This window comes from Eublepharis macularius, chromosome 14 (assembly GCF_028583425.1).
Source record: "Eublepharis macularius isolate TG4126 chromosome 14, MPM_Emac_v1.0, whole genome shotgun sequence".
Lineage (NCBI taxonomy): Eukaryota > Metazoa > Chordata > Lepidosauria > Squamata > Eublepharidae > Eublepharis > Eublepharis macularius.
In genome coordinates, this window is record NC_072803.1 from 3,785,981 (window position 1) to 3,803,434 (window position 17,454).

The window sequence follows — 17,454 nt, forward strand, 5'->3', positions numbered from 1 at the left end:
CTGGCTCCTGAGAACTGGTGTTGTACAGGTAGCATGCAATTATTAAGATGCATTCCTATATCACTAAGTATTGGACTATTGTTATTCCATAGCAGTAATTCACAACTGGATTTTCCACTGCAGATAAAACAATCCCATAGGACAAATCTTGGCACCATGTCTAACAATGCCTGGATGCAAAATAGTTCTGTTGCAACATGCCAGCCACAAAAAAAATGACTGGAAAGAGTGGGCAGGATCAATACAGTCAGGGGCCACCCCTGATAGATGCAAAAAGAACCCCATACTTGGTATTTAAATAAAAATCTCTGGCTCTCCCCCACCTTCACACGCCCCCAAATCCCTTCTTAATCAGTAAAAATATGTCTTTGCACAATAGCATGACAAGAGCAATGGTAGTGAAAAGCAACATGGTTGCCCACAACAAGAGAAAATGTTCAAAACACATGCTAGGAGGGGAGGGAGAATTAGGCTGGGTGGCACTCCAACAGAGCAAGTTTTCTGTTCAGCTAACTTTATGCAAGTTACAGGATTAAAGAATAATGTTAACTGAACATATTGGAGTTTTGTTTTGTTTTTTAAAAGTGGGCAGCCAACATCATGCGTAAAAATGGCAATGTGCAGAACACTATTTTTGAACATGCAGGGGAAAGTGCCTGAAAGACATTTTGGAAACACTGATAAAAAAAATTAAAAACATGCACAGAAAATGCCAAGGAAGTTTGGACAAAGCTCAGGTTGAAGATCAGAGAGCTGGAAAAATAGTGTGGAGGGATTTGGGCTTGACAAGACAGCAGATGCGCTCAGCAAGACACGGTGGAAACGAAATATTGAACTTCTACGAATGAAAGACAAAAATGTGACTATGCAAGAAATAAACAGCAGCAGTGAACAACTTTGAAATTATTATGATTACATTTTTATTATTTATTATTACCTTATTATTATTACATGTATGTAATAATTTATGTATGTCGTTCTTCGCCATAGCAAACTCAAGGTGGCTTACAAAAACAATATCTAACAGGCCACAAGACAGCCCCATTAAACATTTATCCGTATTTTATTTTATTTTGCAGCATTTATAGTCCACCTTTCTCAAGAAGACTCATATAAAACCAACAGTCAATTGACAACAGTCAATCTATGCACCATAAACTTAAGAAATTTACCAACTTGGTTAGAAAGGGCCGTTTTACAAAGCTTAAGGAAATCAGGGAGAGGGTGGTCGTTGCCTCTCTGCCGGGAGCCACCACAAAAGCCCCGGCCCAATCCACCACAGTTCTCTCTGTAGTTGGTGCTAGTCAGGTAGTTGGTTTTTTAATATATAATATCATGGCTTTTTTTCTGGGAAAAGAGGTGGTGGAACTCAGTGGCAGAACTCAGGACTGTGCAATGACATCACTTTGGATCAGCTGGAACAACGGGGGAGTTTTTAAAGTTTAAATCGCCCTCAGATCAGGGGGCGGGGCCACCGGCCATGTGACCATTTTCAAGAGGTGCCGGAACTCCGTTCCACCGCATTCTGCCTGAAAAAAAGCCCTGTATAATATTAAAAACAGAGCACACAGAAAATGCTACAGTTATTTCTTACAGCTGAAAAGGCACCCTTTGCACCCGGAAATCCCGGCATTCATCTGTCCATTTGTCAATTTCTGAATTACGAAAATTACATGGTAATGGTGGCATTAAAAGAAGGCCGAAGTTCAGCATTGTGCCAAGCTGGCTTCTAATTCACGCTGGCAGAAGTGTTCGTTCCCCCAGAACTCAGCCCTGGAAGGGAAAAGTGAGTTGGGGTTGAAAGAAACCGCGTTGTTTCCCAAGTGGCCCTGCTTCTCAATGATGATTTGGCTTCTTCCCCAATCTATCTGAGCCATGATAGATATAGACCCACTCTCCTTAGAATTTTTTAAAGTACTTTGGCCAAATCTCTGTGGGAGATGAGCCAAGAACAGTAACCCCCACTGGACTGAGCCCTGTGACACTTACACCCTCTGGTCCATCATTCTGCCCTCTTCTTTAAAAAAACAGCTGTAAAATTTACACACAACAGATTTCAGCCCAGAGTTCGCAGCCACCGCCGATGAGTCTTTACTTAGAAGCCAGGCCTCCTGTGCTGTGTGCATGGAGAACTCTGATCAGCGCTCCTGTGACATCCCAGACCCGACACTTTTCATCAGCCAGCTCTCTCAGTCCCTGTTGTTTCTTCTGATGAGTTTAAAGGGGGAACAATCATACCCCCAAACATTCTCCAGTGGGAAACGCAAACGTTCAAGAAAACGTCATGGATTGAAACAGTGGGAATTGTGGTTTATATCCAGGGCAGCATTTGCAGGTTTTAAAATATTTATATCTGCTTATTTGCAGAAGCTTGGTGCAGAAGGGGGGTGGTCCAAAAATCCATATTCCAGCACACATGTACCACCACCACCCCACAACCAGTCAACTGGGAGAGGGCTCTCTCTCTGCAACTAATTCCGCCTTTCATGTCTTGCTTTTGCTAGCTTAACCAGGGCCAAAGAGCTTACGGCTAAGCAAAAGATTCAAAGCAGCTTCCACTTCAAAATGGTGGCATTTCAATGAGGGGGAAGGCTGCCCCGTTTTGTCTCTGGTTCAGATTGGGTCACAGCTGCAAATCACACCTCCTGCTGTGCCAATAACCTCCTCTTATCTGTACCCTCTGGCCATGTCTGCCCTTCAGAAATCCCGGGAAAGGAGGCCTCCCGGCAGGAGAATCCAGCAAACTATCTTGTTGGGAAGACTTCATGCACCAGAGTGGCAAGTTCTCCACTGATCAACAATTGTCTGGAGTTCTCTACCTCACTGAAGCACAGAGAAAGGGAGTTGGGAATCAAAAAGTCTCTGGTTCAAAGCCTCTCTGTGCCGTGCACTTAGTAAATGCCCTGAGGTAAGCAACACTTTTTTGGCCTCAGCCCTGCAAAGGCTCAGTCAGGAGTCTCAGGACTAGCATCAGAGGTCAGCACACCTGAGCGCCTGCCAAGGCCACACCTCTTTAGGAGGACACTGCCAGAAGCCCCCTTGCCCGGTTTTCCACCCACCCTTTCCCTGTGGCCTCCAGGGGCCAAAAGGCAGCAGGAGAAGCTGCTACTGACTGCTGACTCTCATACCAGTTCATTCCCTGCTAACGGGCAGGCGGGAGAAAAGGGAGAAACAGCTGGTGGGTGTAGCAACAAAGAGGAGGTGGGCCTATTGAGGGAGGGTGTTCAGCCCGAAGTCTCTCCAAACCCCAAACTAGCACTGAACTCAACGGTGCACCCCCTACTTTGTATTCTGAAAATCCCAAATTCACTCTCCAGTCAGAAGAATCTCAGGGAGCTGTGAAGTTGGGAAGTGCCTGTTTCTCCCCGACGTCTATCTTGGCAAGTTGCTTCCAGTCACTGGAATGTGTCTGAGGGACCGATGGACTGATTCAGTTTACAAAAGCTTCATAGGTTCATCTGAAATATTAGGAAGATGATAACACTGGCCGAGCTATTATTGCTGCTGTAAAGGTTCCTGGAATAATGTTTGTAAAGAGCATTTGAACATCCTAAATGCTATTATTGTTATTATTACTACCACAAATATGATTTTACCGCCCACATGAAGGTGCTCATTAAACCAACTGGAGCCGCCTCTTCACTTTTCCCCTTTTCAGTTACACTCATAAACGAAGGAATAATGGCCTCATTTCTAGCATGGCCAGGCAGATGCATTCACTCAATATATGTAATGATTTCCCACATAAACTCTTATAAGATGAACGTAGAAGAAGCACTCAGAGCTGCTGTAGCATATTGGTTAAGTGGTTGGGCTGTGAACCAGTACTCTGCTAGTTCGCATACCACAACTGCCATGAACTCTGCAGGTGGCCTTGGGGAGCCGCTCCTCTCAGCCCAGCCCCCCAGCTGCATTGTGGGGAATAATAACAACACTGACTTTGTTCCCTCTTGGTGGGACATTAAGTGGTTGGGCTGTGAATCAGCACTCTGCTGGTTCAATTCCCGCTCCTGCCATGCACTCAGCAGGTGGCCTTGGGGAAGCCACTCCTCTCAGCCCCAGCTCCCCAGCTGTATTGTGGGGATAATAGTAACACTGCCCTTGTTCACTGCTCCGAGTGAGCACTAATCTGTTTGAAGAACGGTATATAAGCACAGTTATTATTATGTCCTGGATGAGGTGACCCGTTCTTTGCTGGGTAATTCCTTAAAGCCTCATGCCTCACCGCTCAGCGAATTGGCTTCTGAGGATTCCTTGCCTAGCAGCAAGTCCACAATGCTTTGCTTTTGACCCCTGAGGGCAAGCTGGAGGGGTGTGCACCCTGTTCCGTCCACCACCTCCAGCCGAGCACCAGCTCGCAGCAAAGCCTTGACGATGGGCACGTTACCTCTGAGCACTGCCAGGTGTGTGGGTGTCCATCCCACCTTGTTCTTACTGTTGACATCTGCTTTGTAATCAAGGAGACTCACAGTGCCGGGCAAGGTCCCGCGCTGCACCGCCAAATGCAGAGGAGTCCAGCCTCCGTTCTCAGTGGAATTCGGATCAGCTCCCCTCCTCAGCAGCTCGACGACAACCTCCTCTTCACTGTAGCGCATCGCCAAGTGCAGAGGTGTCCAATCCAGGCTGCCTCTGGTATTCACCTGGGCGTGGCTGTCCACCAGGAGGCGGATGATTTCCACGTGACCCTTCAAGGATGCCAGATGCAAAGGCGTCCACCCTTTGTCTGTCCTGAGGTCCACGTCGGCTCCGTATCGCACCAGAATTTCACAGATGAGGTATTTCCCTTTGGATACAGCCAGATGTAGAGGGCTACAATGATTCTGGTCTACGCAGTCAACCGCTGCACCGTTCTTCAGGAGATGCTGGACCACCCTGAATTTCCCTTTCTCTACAGCAACATGAAGTGGAGTCCGATGGTTCTGCTGCTTCTTTTCCACATCTGCCCCTTGGCTGGCCAGCATCTTAACAAGCCTGACTTGGCCATAGTAAGCGGCCACGTGCAAGGCAGTCCGGCCTTCGCTCTCCTGAACGTTCGGGTCGGCTTGGCGGGAGAGGAGGACCCGGACTACGTTTTCAAAGTTGTTCTGGGAGGCCAAGTGAAGGGGCGTCCACCCGTCAAGTTCTTGGGCGTCCACATTGGCCCTGTGGTCAAGCAACAGACGAGCGATTCTGTCATCCCCATTTTGAGCCACGAAGTGAAGCGGCGTCCAGCCATCCTTATCAGCCATGCCAGCATCTGCCCCGTGCTTGAGGAGGAGAGAGATGATCCCCAGAGACCTTTTCTGGACAGCCAAGATGAGGGCTGTGTAACTGCAGGGGATTTTCCAGTTCACGTCAGCTCCCTCCCTCAAGAGGGATGCCACCTTCTCAAAATTCCCTTGAGCCACCGTGAGGTGAAGCAAACCGGGGTTGTTTTCAAGGCTCTTGACGGCTTCTTCTGACATTATGAAGGATTCCAGGCTTTCAACTTCATTCTGACTGGAGCTGTAGGAGTCCTTATCGTTGTCGCCATCTGAAAAAGCATTTGAGAGTTTGCTGATCGAAACTGGCCCAGAGAGCTCCTTCCAGCTGCAAATTTGGCCAATTATGTCCGGCGCGACAGTTTCCTCTCCACTCCCCAACCCAGAGAGCTATGCTGCTGACGGGGCCAGTGATAGGCCAGTTCCTTCCCTTGGTCCTTCCTCCATATAAATATGGCTGCCCCACAAGGCCTGTCTGTTTGTGCAGCCATCCCATTACTGTGTTGTAATCACATGCCCAATCGAACTGATACTGTAGAAAAGAGCAAGAGTCCAGTAGCACCTAGAAGACTAACAAAATTGGTGGTAGGGTATGAGCTTTCGTGAGTCACAGCTCACTTCTTCAGATACTGAAGAAATATCTAAAGAAGTGAGCTGTGGCTCATGAAAGCTCATACCCTACCAGGGCTGGTGCATCCATGGAGGAGGGTCTGGCAGCCACCTCGAGCACTGAGGGGGCACCAGGGGAGGGGGGTGCGCCCCGCGGAGCTGGCAGTGGCAGTGCTGGTTGGCTGAGCAGGAGGGCTAGGAAGCCACCCGCGTATTGCTCTGGCCACCTGCCGCACCTGGCCCACAGCTGCTGCAGCCAGCCAGGAGCGCATGCTGGCGGTGGCAGCATGGGGCAGTCTGAGCGGGCAGCCTCCCAGCCCTCCCACTCAGTTGCCCCGTGCTGCCGCCGCTGCCATCTGCACACAGCTGTGGGCCAGGCGTGGCAGGTGGCCAGGGCAGCGTGGGTCAACTGAGTGGGAGGGCTGGGAGGCCACCCGCGCACTGTCCCGGCTGCCTGCCACGCCAATGGGGCTGGCTCACAGTGGCATGCTGTGTGATGATGTCACATGCAGTGATGTCATCATGCAGTCTGGGTGCACACACACATGGGGGCAGCAACAGCCCTGAAGCTGCCCCCAGCCTCAGGCGCCAGAAACTCTGGTACTGGCCCTGTACCCTACCGTAAACGTTGTGAGTCTTATAGGTGCTACTGGACTCTTGCGCTTTTCTACTGCTACAGACAGACTAACAGGGCTACCTGTCTTGATCTACCAACTGATACTGTTGGCTCTGTGCTCTGAGAGCTCACTTCCTGACCTGATCTCACCAAAACTGTGCTTAAGTCTTGTTCTTTTGGACCGGGCATCTCCAACTTCCCTTCTGTGCATGCCTCCTCTCCCTATAGGTCACCGTTCTGCAATTCGACCATGAAATGGACTTTGGAAGCCTTGTCAATTCAGCTAGAACCCTCCCCCAACCCCCACACGCAGAGACTTGATTCTGTCAAGGCAGCCGACACGTTTCAGTCAACTAACAAGTGCTTGAGGTATTTTTCTTAATTGGCTCCACCTTCTTTTACATAGCACAGTTTACAAGTTTCATTTGGGCTGAGAAGGTTGCATCTTAAAGCTGCTCACCACAGTCTATAAGATTCTCTACTCAACATGTTTTGAGCCTGTTGAACTGCCAACACGCTTGAGAGAATGCAGAAAGCATGACACTCACCAGTGTTGCTTGTTTGCTGAGAGAGGGCCAGTCCATCTTTGCTGTTCTTGTGGGTTACATGGACATGGAAAAGAACACGGGCACCATTAGCAATAATCATAGATCCAGAGGAGTTAGCCATGTTAGTCTGTAGTTGCAAAATAGTAAAGCGTCCCATAGCATCTTTAAGACTAACCAACTTCATTGTAGTGTAAGCTTTTGAGAACCACAGCTCTCTTCGTCAGATGCATCTGACAAAGAGAGCAGTGGCTCTCGAAAGCTTATGCTACAAAAAAGTTGGTTAGTCTTAAAGATGCTATGGGACTCTTTACTAATTAGCAATAATGAATGAATCGTGTGTATCACACTGTCAAGGCTCAGGTGCCCCTTAGAACCTTGAGTTTCACAGCTGACGTTACAGGGGTGGTCTTTTGAATATTTCAGCCCCACAAGACTTAACTAGGAGATGCAGTGGCGGGCTGGGGGAGGTGGAGGGCAGGATGGCATGGTGGCCTCCATATTGGAGTGTGGCGGGGACACCCTGTGGTCAGCGGTGCAGCCCTCACCATCCAGATTCAAACTCTGTGGCTGGGCAATCAGAGCAGGCTGGCCGGGGCAGGGAGAGGGCTGTGGACCTGGGAGGCGCAGTAAACTCTCAGGTCTGCTGGCAGCCCCTATAAAGAGAGGCGGGCTCCACCCCTCAGCACGTGGCCTCTTTTAACTCCATCATGGTTGTCTTGCGTATTTTGTCGCCTGCCTTGCCCCCATAGCGCTCCCCCCCCCCTTGACGCTGGCCTGCAAAGGCAGTGCTGCTTGCGGGAGTTCGAATTCACAGGGGAAGAAATCCTTGCCCGTATTGCAGTATGCCTAAAACAGTGTGGCTTTCCCCTTACCTCTCTGCTCCCAGAGACGGTGGGCCTTATTGATGTCTTTCTGGAGAGGTGTTCCTTCTTCAGGCCCACCACTGGGCTGTGGATTAATGACAGCAACATTTCCATCTCCACTGAGATATCTAAGTAAGCAGGAAACGCTGTTACAACAGAGAGATTTACAAGCGCCACCCCCCATCACTTAAAGGGCAGCTAGTGAGGGATCTTTGTCCGTTTTAACCTGATCTGGAATTCTGATTCAGGCTAGTATAGACTTAGCTGGGCAACTGGGCAACAGCTTTTCAAGGAAATCTCTTTGGCTACCAAACCTGCAAAGCTCGGTCTTTTCTTGGGCTCCTGGTCCCAGCACCTCTTCATCAAGTTGACCACCTGCTGGCGCTCCCCCGGCCAGTCCTCGCAGAGGAGATCCAGGCTGGGACGTTCGCCTGCAGCTGTGCCCATGATAACGGTCACCACGCTGGCGCCTACAAAAGAAGCCCCCTTAAACATCTGCCATATATTTTCCTTTATGGACCTGCAAAGATTTCCAGGATGAGGTTCTCTAATCATCTCCGCTTCTCATTTTCTTTTCTTTTTTAATGTTATAAATGTCAGTCTCATCTTTATCTTGCCGGAACAGAAGAGCTGACAATCATTCTAAAACACAAAAAGTTATAATGTCACAAACAAAATGCAAATAAATGTTAAAGCGCTACAGTGATGGATATAGATTTGGAGGTTTTTTATATACTTATTTTTATATACTAAACCTATGCTTTTTCAGTATTACATGCTTTGCACTTTTTCTATGCTCAGGAGCCAAAGTACTACTTGTAATGTAACCTGCAAGAATTTGACACTTGAAACAAGAAGACTTGAAACTCTGTAAGAACTGATATACTGCTTTTAGGGCTGCACTTATATGTTATATTATTCTTTAGATTCCAATAGAAATCAGTACCAGAGAGCCTTTTGTAGAAAACTGATTTGACGCAGCAAGCTGGTTTTGGCCACCTGTGGTATTATCTTCCTTAAAGCTGATAAGAAACTGGGGAAAAGGGCACGAATAGGAAAACATCCCTTCCTATCCACCAGATTGAGACTCATTGGCGCCCTTGAAAGTATTATGCCCAGAAGAAAGTAGGTAAAAGGTTAGACCTACTCCTGTGAAAATGGGCTCCTCCATTGTTTAAATTAATCATATATTGCTTCATTCTACAGGACTCCATGGTATGTGTGTCTCTTATTGTGACTGGTGAGAGGGACACCTAAGGCACAAGTTTGTGCATAACAACAGCATAATCCTATGCAGCGCTACTCCCGTCTAAGCCCATTGATTCCAAAGGGCTTAGACTGGAGAATCTTCGCATAGGACTGCAATGTAAATGTCTTAAATAAAAACGCCTGATCCGTTCTCAGGGCTGAAAGATTCCCGTCAGTGACAGCCAATCCAGAGCCCCTTTCTGTACACAGAACTGTTCCTTCTCCTGGAACAAACACAGACATCCCCACACACACCAGGCATTCGTGGCCCCATCTGGGCAAGCTTCAATTTCTGGACTGGAGTGGGGTGACAAAAAAAGAGATGTCTTTCTATGCAAAGCGCCCTGGTTTGACCCTCCAGAGTAAGGGATTTGCAAAGCTGGAAAGCAGCTAAGTGTTTTCATTTGATAGATTGAGGACAACATTCGGACTGTCATTTTCCTAATGGAGTCTAAGGAGACTGCACCCTCTTAAGTAAGCACAGGTGAAAATTTTAGCCGCTAGGCTGGGGTCCCCGGGGTCATTGTTTGATTGACTCCTGTTATTTATAAAGACGTACAAATCCAACAGCTCTGGGGAGAAACCCTACAGCGTTTACTCCTCTCTTCCCATTAATAAGTAAACTTTGCTTGCCAGAATCCACTCTATTTAAAACCCTAATCTGTATTCCGGAAAAAGGAATTTTGCATCAGTATTACCTGCGTAGGCTTTCTTCTGGGTTAGAATCTCCCACATGACAATCCCAAAGCTTGAAGAGAAGAAGAGAAGCCCAAATGTTAGATACCCCGAGATCACAGGAATGTGAACACAACTTGAGCTGGGAAATTGTAACAGAGGATCCTGCGAACGCAAGCAAGAAGCTTGCTGTCGGAAAGCTTGGGAGCCGCTGGCCACTTGACAAGGAGCCACCTGACAGGGCGGTCCTTACCTGTAGACGTCGCATTTGGTTCCAGGCAGGTTCGTGCTTTGCAGAAGCATCTCGGGGGCAACATAGCTCAAGGACCCCCTCAGGGCTGACCTCTCAATGTACGGCAACCCACTCGATGTCTCCATCCACTTGAATAATCCGTAATCTGAAATCTGAGGGCATGGTGAAATCACAGCTTCGGGTTTTATACCCTCCAGTGATAGCCCCGCTCCTTTGCTTTCTTTAACCATGTTACCCAAATATATCATCAGCGCACGGGACTGGTTTTTTGCATTTGGGAGAGTCCTTTGTTTTGAGTAGGGGCAGGGCTTTTTTTCAGCTGGAACGCAATGGAACGGAGTTCTGGAAGCCAGGGCCGGATCTTGGGTTCCTGGCGCCTGGGACAACCTAATTCCGGCGGCCCACTCGCAGTCCCAGCACTGCATGTCGCCAGTGGAGCAGTGGCAGTGCTGGTGGCTGCAAGGTCACCTGCATCTCTCGTCTGCCCGGCTGAGGGGGTAGCCGGCTTGCCATGCGCTCCCTGTCCTGCTGGGCAGGCAAATGGCGTGGGTGGCCTCCCAGCCCTCCATGCCACTTGCTTGCCCAGCAGGACAGGAAGCATGCGGCAAGTCAGCTGCCCCCTCAATCAGGCAGGCAAGTGGCGTGGGCGGCCTCCCAGCTCTCTGTGCCATTCACCTGCCCGGCTGAGGGGGCGGCCAGCTTGCCATGTGCTCCCTGTCCTGTTAGGCAGGCGAATGGTGCGGGCGGCCGTTCAGCCACCTGCGCTGCCACCAGCGCACTCCCGGCGGCTGGCAGCTTAGCCTGGCACTCCCTCTTTGGTGGCGCCGGGGGCAGACTACCCCCCCCCTTGATCTGGCCCTGCTGGAACCTCTTGAAAATGTTACCAGCCATGTGACCATTTTCTCCGAGGGCAACCCACTGAGTTCCACCACCTCTTTCCCCAGAAAAATGCCCTGAGTAGGGGAATATGTCTGCCAAGAAATTGGCTCGTGATGCGACATCCCCCCATGGGTCAGTAATGAGTGACTCGGTGCTTGCACAGGGGACTACCATTACCTTTAAGCCTTACATATATGCGTTCAAGACCAAACAGAGCTATGATGAAGCGCATGCACACAACGCACACAGGAAGTGGCTTCCTGCCCCATAACATCATTGGCCTGTCTTCTTGGCCGATATTGTTCGCCTGACCGGCAGCACACATGAAGCGGTCTGCTACTGAATCAGGCCATTGGTCCATCGAGATCAGGGTTGTCTACTGTGACTGGCAGCTGCTCCTCAGGGTCTCAGAGATCTTTCACACCACCTTCTACTTGGCCTCTTTGAACTGGAAGTGCCAGGAATTGAACCTGGGACCTTTTGCATGCCACACAGATGCTCTACCACTGTGCCACAGTCCATCCACCAGTCCTGAGTGGTCGCAGTGCTCCAAAGTCTTAGCCAGAGACTCTTTCCCAGCTGGCCATAGATCCGGAGAAGTTAGCCATGTTAGTCTGCAGTCGCAAAATAGTCCAGTAACACCTTTAAGACTAACCAACTTTATTGTAGCATAAGTTTTCGAGAACCACAGCTCTGTTTGTCAGATGCATCATTTGAATCATAAGCTTCTGAGAACCACAGCTCTCTTCATCATATGCATTGTCAGATGCATCTGTCAAAGAGAGCTGTGGTTCTCAAAAGCTTATACTACAATAAAGTTGATTAGTCTTAAAGGTGCTACTGGACTCTTTATTATTTCCCAGCTGGGTTATTTGAAATCCTTTAACTGGGCTCCACACTAGACATTTGCAGCCATTCTGGCACTTGAAAAGGCACAAGGTGGGGGACAAGAGCACTTCATCCCACCTTGCTGCAGGTCTTCCTGGCGTTTCAGGATCTGGCCCTCATGGCATTTTAAAATCCCTTTAAAATGACAGCAGTGTCCATGAGTCAGACCTGTGGATACCGTCCCCTGCAGTTTGGCCCGGGAGGTGCCAGCTGGGACCTTCTGCACGCAAAATTTGCATTCTGCCCCTGAGCCATTCAAACCCCCCTCACCTTATTCATCTCACCATTCAAACCCCCCTCGCCTTATTCATCTCGCCGTTCAAACCCCCCTCACCTTATTCATCTCGCCGTTCAAACCCCCCTCGCCTTATTCATCTCGCCGTTCAAACCCCCCTCGCCTTATTCATCTCGCCGTTCAAACCCCCCTCACCTTATTCATCTCGCCGTTCAAACCCCCCTCACCTTATTCATCTCGCCGTTCAAACCACCCTCACCTTATTCATCTCGCCGTTCAAACCCCCCTCACCTTATTCATCTCGCCATTCAGACCCCCCTCACCTTAACATGCATGTGGGCATCGAGTAGGATATTTCCTGGCTTCAGGTTCAGGTGAAGCAAAGGAGGCTTCAGGCTATGCAAGAAATTCATGGCCAGGCTGGTCTCGTGGATGACGCGGGACTTCAGCTGCCACGTCATTTGGTGGGTGGGAAGGGTCTTCTCCAAGGAGCCGCTGGCCGCGTGTTCCATCACGATGCCCACAGGGCTGTCGCAGATGCCGTAGACAGACGCAATGTGTTGGAATTTGACTTTCTCCATCTTGGCTGCCTCTTCCCTGAGAAAGTCCAAGCTGGTTCTGCAAAAATAAATTGGAAGTGATAAAACGTCACCCCCCCCCCCCGCCTCAGATCATTCCTGACGAGATCTCCCCTGAGATGTCTGCCTAGCAGCGACGTCGTTGTCATCTTTGGGGCACCAGGCAATGACCTTCCTCTTTATCTGAGTGATTGGTGCATCACTGTATGTGTGTTGCTTTGTGGTGTTCCCACTTTTTTTGCTGCTAGTGTAAGTTTATATTGTTTTGTGATGTCTTTGCTGCTATAATTTGTAAGCAACTTCAAATGTCCCATGTAGCAGAGTCTGCGAGGAATTATCTCTGCCTCAGGAGGTGGTGGCAGCTTCAAGCACAGACAGCTTCAAGAGGGGATTGGATCAACATGGGGAGCAGAGGTCCATCAGTGGCTATTAGCCACAAGGTATACATGGAACTCTCTCCGTCTAGGGCAGTGAGGCTCTGTGTTCTTGGTGTTTGGGGGGGGGGGGCAATCAGTGGGAGGGCTTCGAGTGTCCCCTCCCCACTGGCAGGCCTCCTGAGGACCCCTGGAGTTTTTTGGCCACTGCGTGACACGGAGTGTTGGACTGGGTGGGCCACTGGCCTGGTCCAACGTGGCTTCTCTCTTGTTCTCTTACGGATACAAGCAGCAGAAAAGAATTCTAGGGAAATTATCTGCAGGAGAGAGAATTGCTTCCCTTGACTGGACTGTAAGGAATTCTGGTCAGCTGACGGCAAAATGGAAGGCGAAGAGTCTTGCCGTTCCTTTGACGGGCTCTGCAAAATGAGGACCCTCAGGCGATGCCTTTGAGAGCGATGCCAGAGTTGCCTCTTGAAGAGCTGGAATTCCCCCCCCCACCTCTCTCACACACACACACACATTCTTCTGCCTTGCTTTTGTCTCCTGTGCTTGCCCTGTTTTTCTTGGTGTCCTTGACCGACCTGTTCTGATGTTGCGGGAAGTTCTTGGCACCTTGCTGGTGCGCCAGTGGCCTGAGCTTGCAAGCCCCTCTGTGACATCAGAGAGCTTGAAGACAACAAATGGACGTGCCTAGCACTTCTAGCACTCTTTGGTCCGGCTACTTGGAGTGCTGGAGAACTCAAAAGCCTGCATGTTGTCTTATGGAATTTTTCTGATACTACCAAGCTTTAGGTGCACATGGAGTCCCCACGAGGCAAACAGGTTGGGAAAGCGGCATGGGTGGGGCGGAGGAAGGCTCGAGTCTCCTCCATGCACTTGGGAATTGAGTTGTCTTCGGGGAATTGGCAACCACATATCAGATTGGACTGGGGTGACGGTGTAACATGGAGTTAGGCCCTGCGGTCTAAGCATGTTACAGATCAAGAGATCCAGAGGAGTTAGCCATGTTAGTCTGTAGTAGCAAAATAGAAAAGAGTCCAGTAGCACCTTTAAGACTAACCAACTTTACTGTAGCATAAGCTTTCGAGAACCACCGCTCTCTTCGTCAGATGCAAGAGATGCTAAACTTTGGGCAAGATCTCCAGGAGATTTCTCCATCTGACGAAGAGAACTGTGTTTCTTGAAAGCTTATGCTATAGTAAAATTGGTTAGTCTTAAAGGTGCTACTGGACTCTTTTCTATTTTACAAATCAAGAGGTGTTTGTGGGGTGGGGGGAACTGCTAGCAAAATTGTGGCAAACTGATAAGAATTTTGCTTTAAATTGCAATCCAGCTGGGCATAGCAGTTAGGGTGTTAGGCTAGGATCTGGGAGTCCCCAGTTCAAATCCCCACTCTGCTATGGAAGTTTGGGCCAGTTGCACACTCCCAGCCTAAAAGACCTCACAGGGTTGCTGTGAGAATAAAATGGAGCAAAGGAGACCAGTTTAAGCAGGTTTGAGTCCCCGTTGGGTGTATAAACAACATTAATAAATAAATGGGAGGAAAGGGTGACAAGAGGGGGGAAGGCTTGAAAGAGCCTTAAAGTGCACTTTATGAACAGACCTGAAATTTTAAAAAAAATTGAATTCTGAGGATCAGTGAGTCACTTTGGGGTGAATCCAAAAACCAACGAGAATGTGAGGATTAGCGAGCAGGACAATGAATCCTGTGTGGATCGTGCGGCCACTTCTGTGTTGTTTGGCTGCTCTGCCTGTGCTGGCTGCCCCCAGCGCTGCTGGCTGTGCTTTCCATTTCCTAACTGGTCCAACCAGTCGGAGCAGCCGAACTCCAGCAGGGCTGCCAACCGCTTCAGGCATTCCACTTCACAGGCTCGAAGGCTGGCATGTTCCAGCATCTCTATTTACTGCGCAAGATGAGCCCTTTTGTCGCTTCAGCCGTGCACAGAGATCAGTCAGGCCCCCAGTTAAGACCCTCCAAGGAAGTTTTGAAAAGAGACATTTGGCCAAGCTTGCCAACCTCCAGGAGCAGCCTGGAGTTCTCCCAGAATTCTCATCTCCAGACTACAGAGATCAGTTCCCCTGAAAGAAATGGCTGCTTCAGAGGAATATCTACATAAAATCCCTCCCCAAATCCCCCCCTCCTCAAGCACTGGCCCCAAATCTCCAAGAATGAGCTCAGGTGTAGTTGGCAACCTTGCATATGGCACCACTCCCCTTCCTATGCTCTACGGCAACCGAGGACAGATTACCTGTCAAAGGTGGGATCTCGTTGGAGGCCAAGGAAACATTTCACCACATAGCCGGTCCTCCATTTCTTGTGCCTCACTCGGAAGACCTGGGCAGAGCCCCCACTGGCCAGCTGGAGCCAATCCTCTTCAAAATCTCCTTTGCTGAAGATGGTTGAGGTGCCCATGCCACAAACCACACACAGGGAACGGGCAGCTCCCTCCTGGCGGTGCCCTGCCTCCTCCTCCTGCAGTCCTGCTCCTTTGCCCCGTCAGGTGATCCGAAGGTGGCAAAGAGTTCCTGTTTCTCAAAGGGCGGGTCGGCTGTGTGAGGAGCCTGCTGCACGGCTGGGCTTCTTACCAAGGGGCGGACCTTAATTGTAGCTATGAGACACCTGCCAAAGGAGCTATAAGATCGCATTGGAGCCACTGGGTTGGCACCTGGGCCGGCCAGAAGTCCAGGGCCCCAGCAGACACCTTGGCTTGGCAAGCACGAGCTATACCTAGAGGTGGATGCGTTTTGCCTTTAATCCTCTACTTTCGTCACAGGGAATTGTAATGCCTCCAAAGCCTGACATTATCTGGCAATGGGGTTTTCAGACAGGAGAGCCAGTTCAGCACACAGAGGAGCCAGACATGCGCCAGGGAACTGCATTCTCTTGCATTCAGCCTTTGTGACCCATTTGTCTCTCCCTTTCCCAGTCCAATTTCATTGATACATTCTTGAGGACAAGGATCTGGGACTTTTTTTTTAAAAAAAAGTTGTAATTCAAAGAACGTTGTGCGTTAGGCATGCCAGCTGTGGGTTAGGCAGTCCCTGGATATTTGGGGTTGGCACATGGGAAGGACAGAGCTTGGGGAGAGGAGCGAGATCAGTGGGGATGCAATGCCATGGAGTTTACCCTCTGAAGCAGGCGGCATTTTCTCCAGGTCCAGAGGAGTTAGCCGTGTTAGTCTGTAGTTGCACCTTTAAGACTAACCAACTTTATTGTGGCATTAAGCTTTCGAGAACCACAGCTCTCTTCGTCAGATGCACCTGGTGCTACTGGACTCCTGTCTATTTTCTCCAGGGAAACTGATCTCTGTTGTTTGGAGATCAGTTGTAACTCCAAGACAATGCCGGGCCCCATCTGGAGGTTGGCAACTCTATAAACCAAGGTAGCCCGCTTGGGGGGAGGGGTACGGACCTTCGCATCAACCAGCCACCATTTGGCAGATTTTCTGCTGAGATCTCATCATGGCAAACTTAACCGTAGCTTGTCAACCCCAGCCCAGCCTGCACCGATTTCCATCCAACAGGGATTGGTGGTAGCATTTGGGGTCCATTTAGCTGCATTTGGAAACACGACGATGGATGTGGGGTGGGGAGGGGCCGAATCTGGATTGTGGCTCCAGTGCAGGGAAAGGGGTTTTCACCTCTCATCTCACTCATAATAACATTTGGAGATGAGCTATTCACTTCTGTGTTGAAAGACAGAGGTAATTTTATTTGCATCAGTTACCTTTCTGAGGTCAACAAACAAGACATGTTTGGATGGGATAGATTTTGATTACTTTGGCTTGCAATGCACGTCTCTAGCAAATACCATATGGCTACCTGCATGTTTCCCTTCGGGGGTTCAGAGGGGGTGGGACGTAGCAGAAAAATGGCACAGGGAAACAGTTAACGTTTGCCTCCCTCCAAACTGCAGCCCCAGCCTGCCCCCCTCCCCACACAGCTGTTTTTAGTATTTTAAAAAAACTACAGGAGATTCTGACCACAGAACCCCTGAGCCATGTATAGAGTTATCCTCAGAAGCCGTCTAAGAGAATTCTTGGTTTGCCTTTGCACACACCCATACACCCTGTTCAGATTAAGGGGCCCTGTTGAGTGTGTTTCACTCAACACCATTCAGTTTGGTTAGCATCGCAGTAAAATGTGACTGGAGAATGCTTTGGAGGATATGCAGATACGGACAGTTGCGCACCTGGGGCTGAAGCACAGAGAGGCCTCTGTGATGAAGTCAAAGGAATCCACCACCACCCCAAACTGGCCCAATAGCATTTATGTAGTAGGAGGAGGAGATTTCATTTTGCCAACAAGTCCTTGCTTCAGCCACTTGCTCTTCTTAGCTCCTCCACCTGCCCCACAAGGGAAGCGGTTGTTCCCGCTGGTGGAAAAAATGTAGGGAGGCAGCTGGGAAGGGAGTGGTGGAAGAGCATGCCTTTGGGTTCTCAGAG

At 49.6% G+C, this 17,454-nt stretch overlaps 1 protein-coding gene across 1 annotated transcript; it reads right to left on the bottom strand.

The window, feature by feature from the left end:
• Nucleotides 1-921: 921 nt before the first annotated feature.
• On the bottom strand, nucleotides 922-15,510 carry ANKK1 (ankyrin repeat and kinase domain containing 1). Its single transcript, XM_054997898.1, has 8 exons — nucleotides 15,259-15,510; nucleotides 12,378-12,672; nucleotides 10,053-10,204; nucleotides 9,823-9,872; nucleotides 8,191-8,346; nucleotides 7,886-8,004; nucleotides 7,014-7,059; nucleotides 922-5,512 (listed from the first exon to the last, which is right to left on the bottom strand). The coding sequence occupies exons 1-8, from the start codon at nucleotides 15,420-15,422 to the stop codon at nucleotides 4,215-4,217; spliced, it is 2,280 nt and encodes a 759-aa protein (XP_054853873.1). The 5' UTR covers nucleotides 15,423-15,510; the 3' UTR covers nucleotides 922-4,214.
• Nucleotides 15,511-17,454: the final 1,944 nt, after the last annotated feature.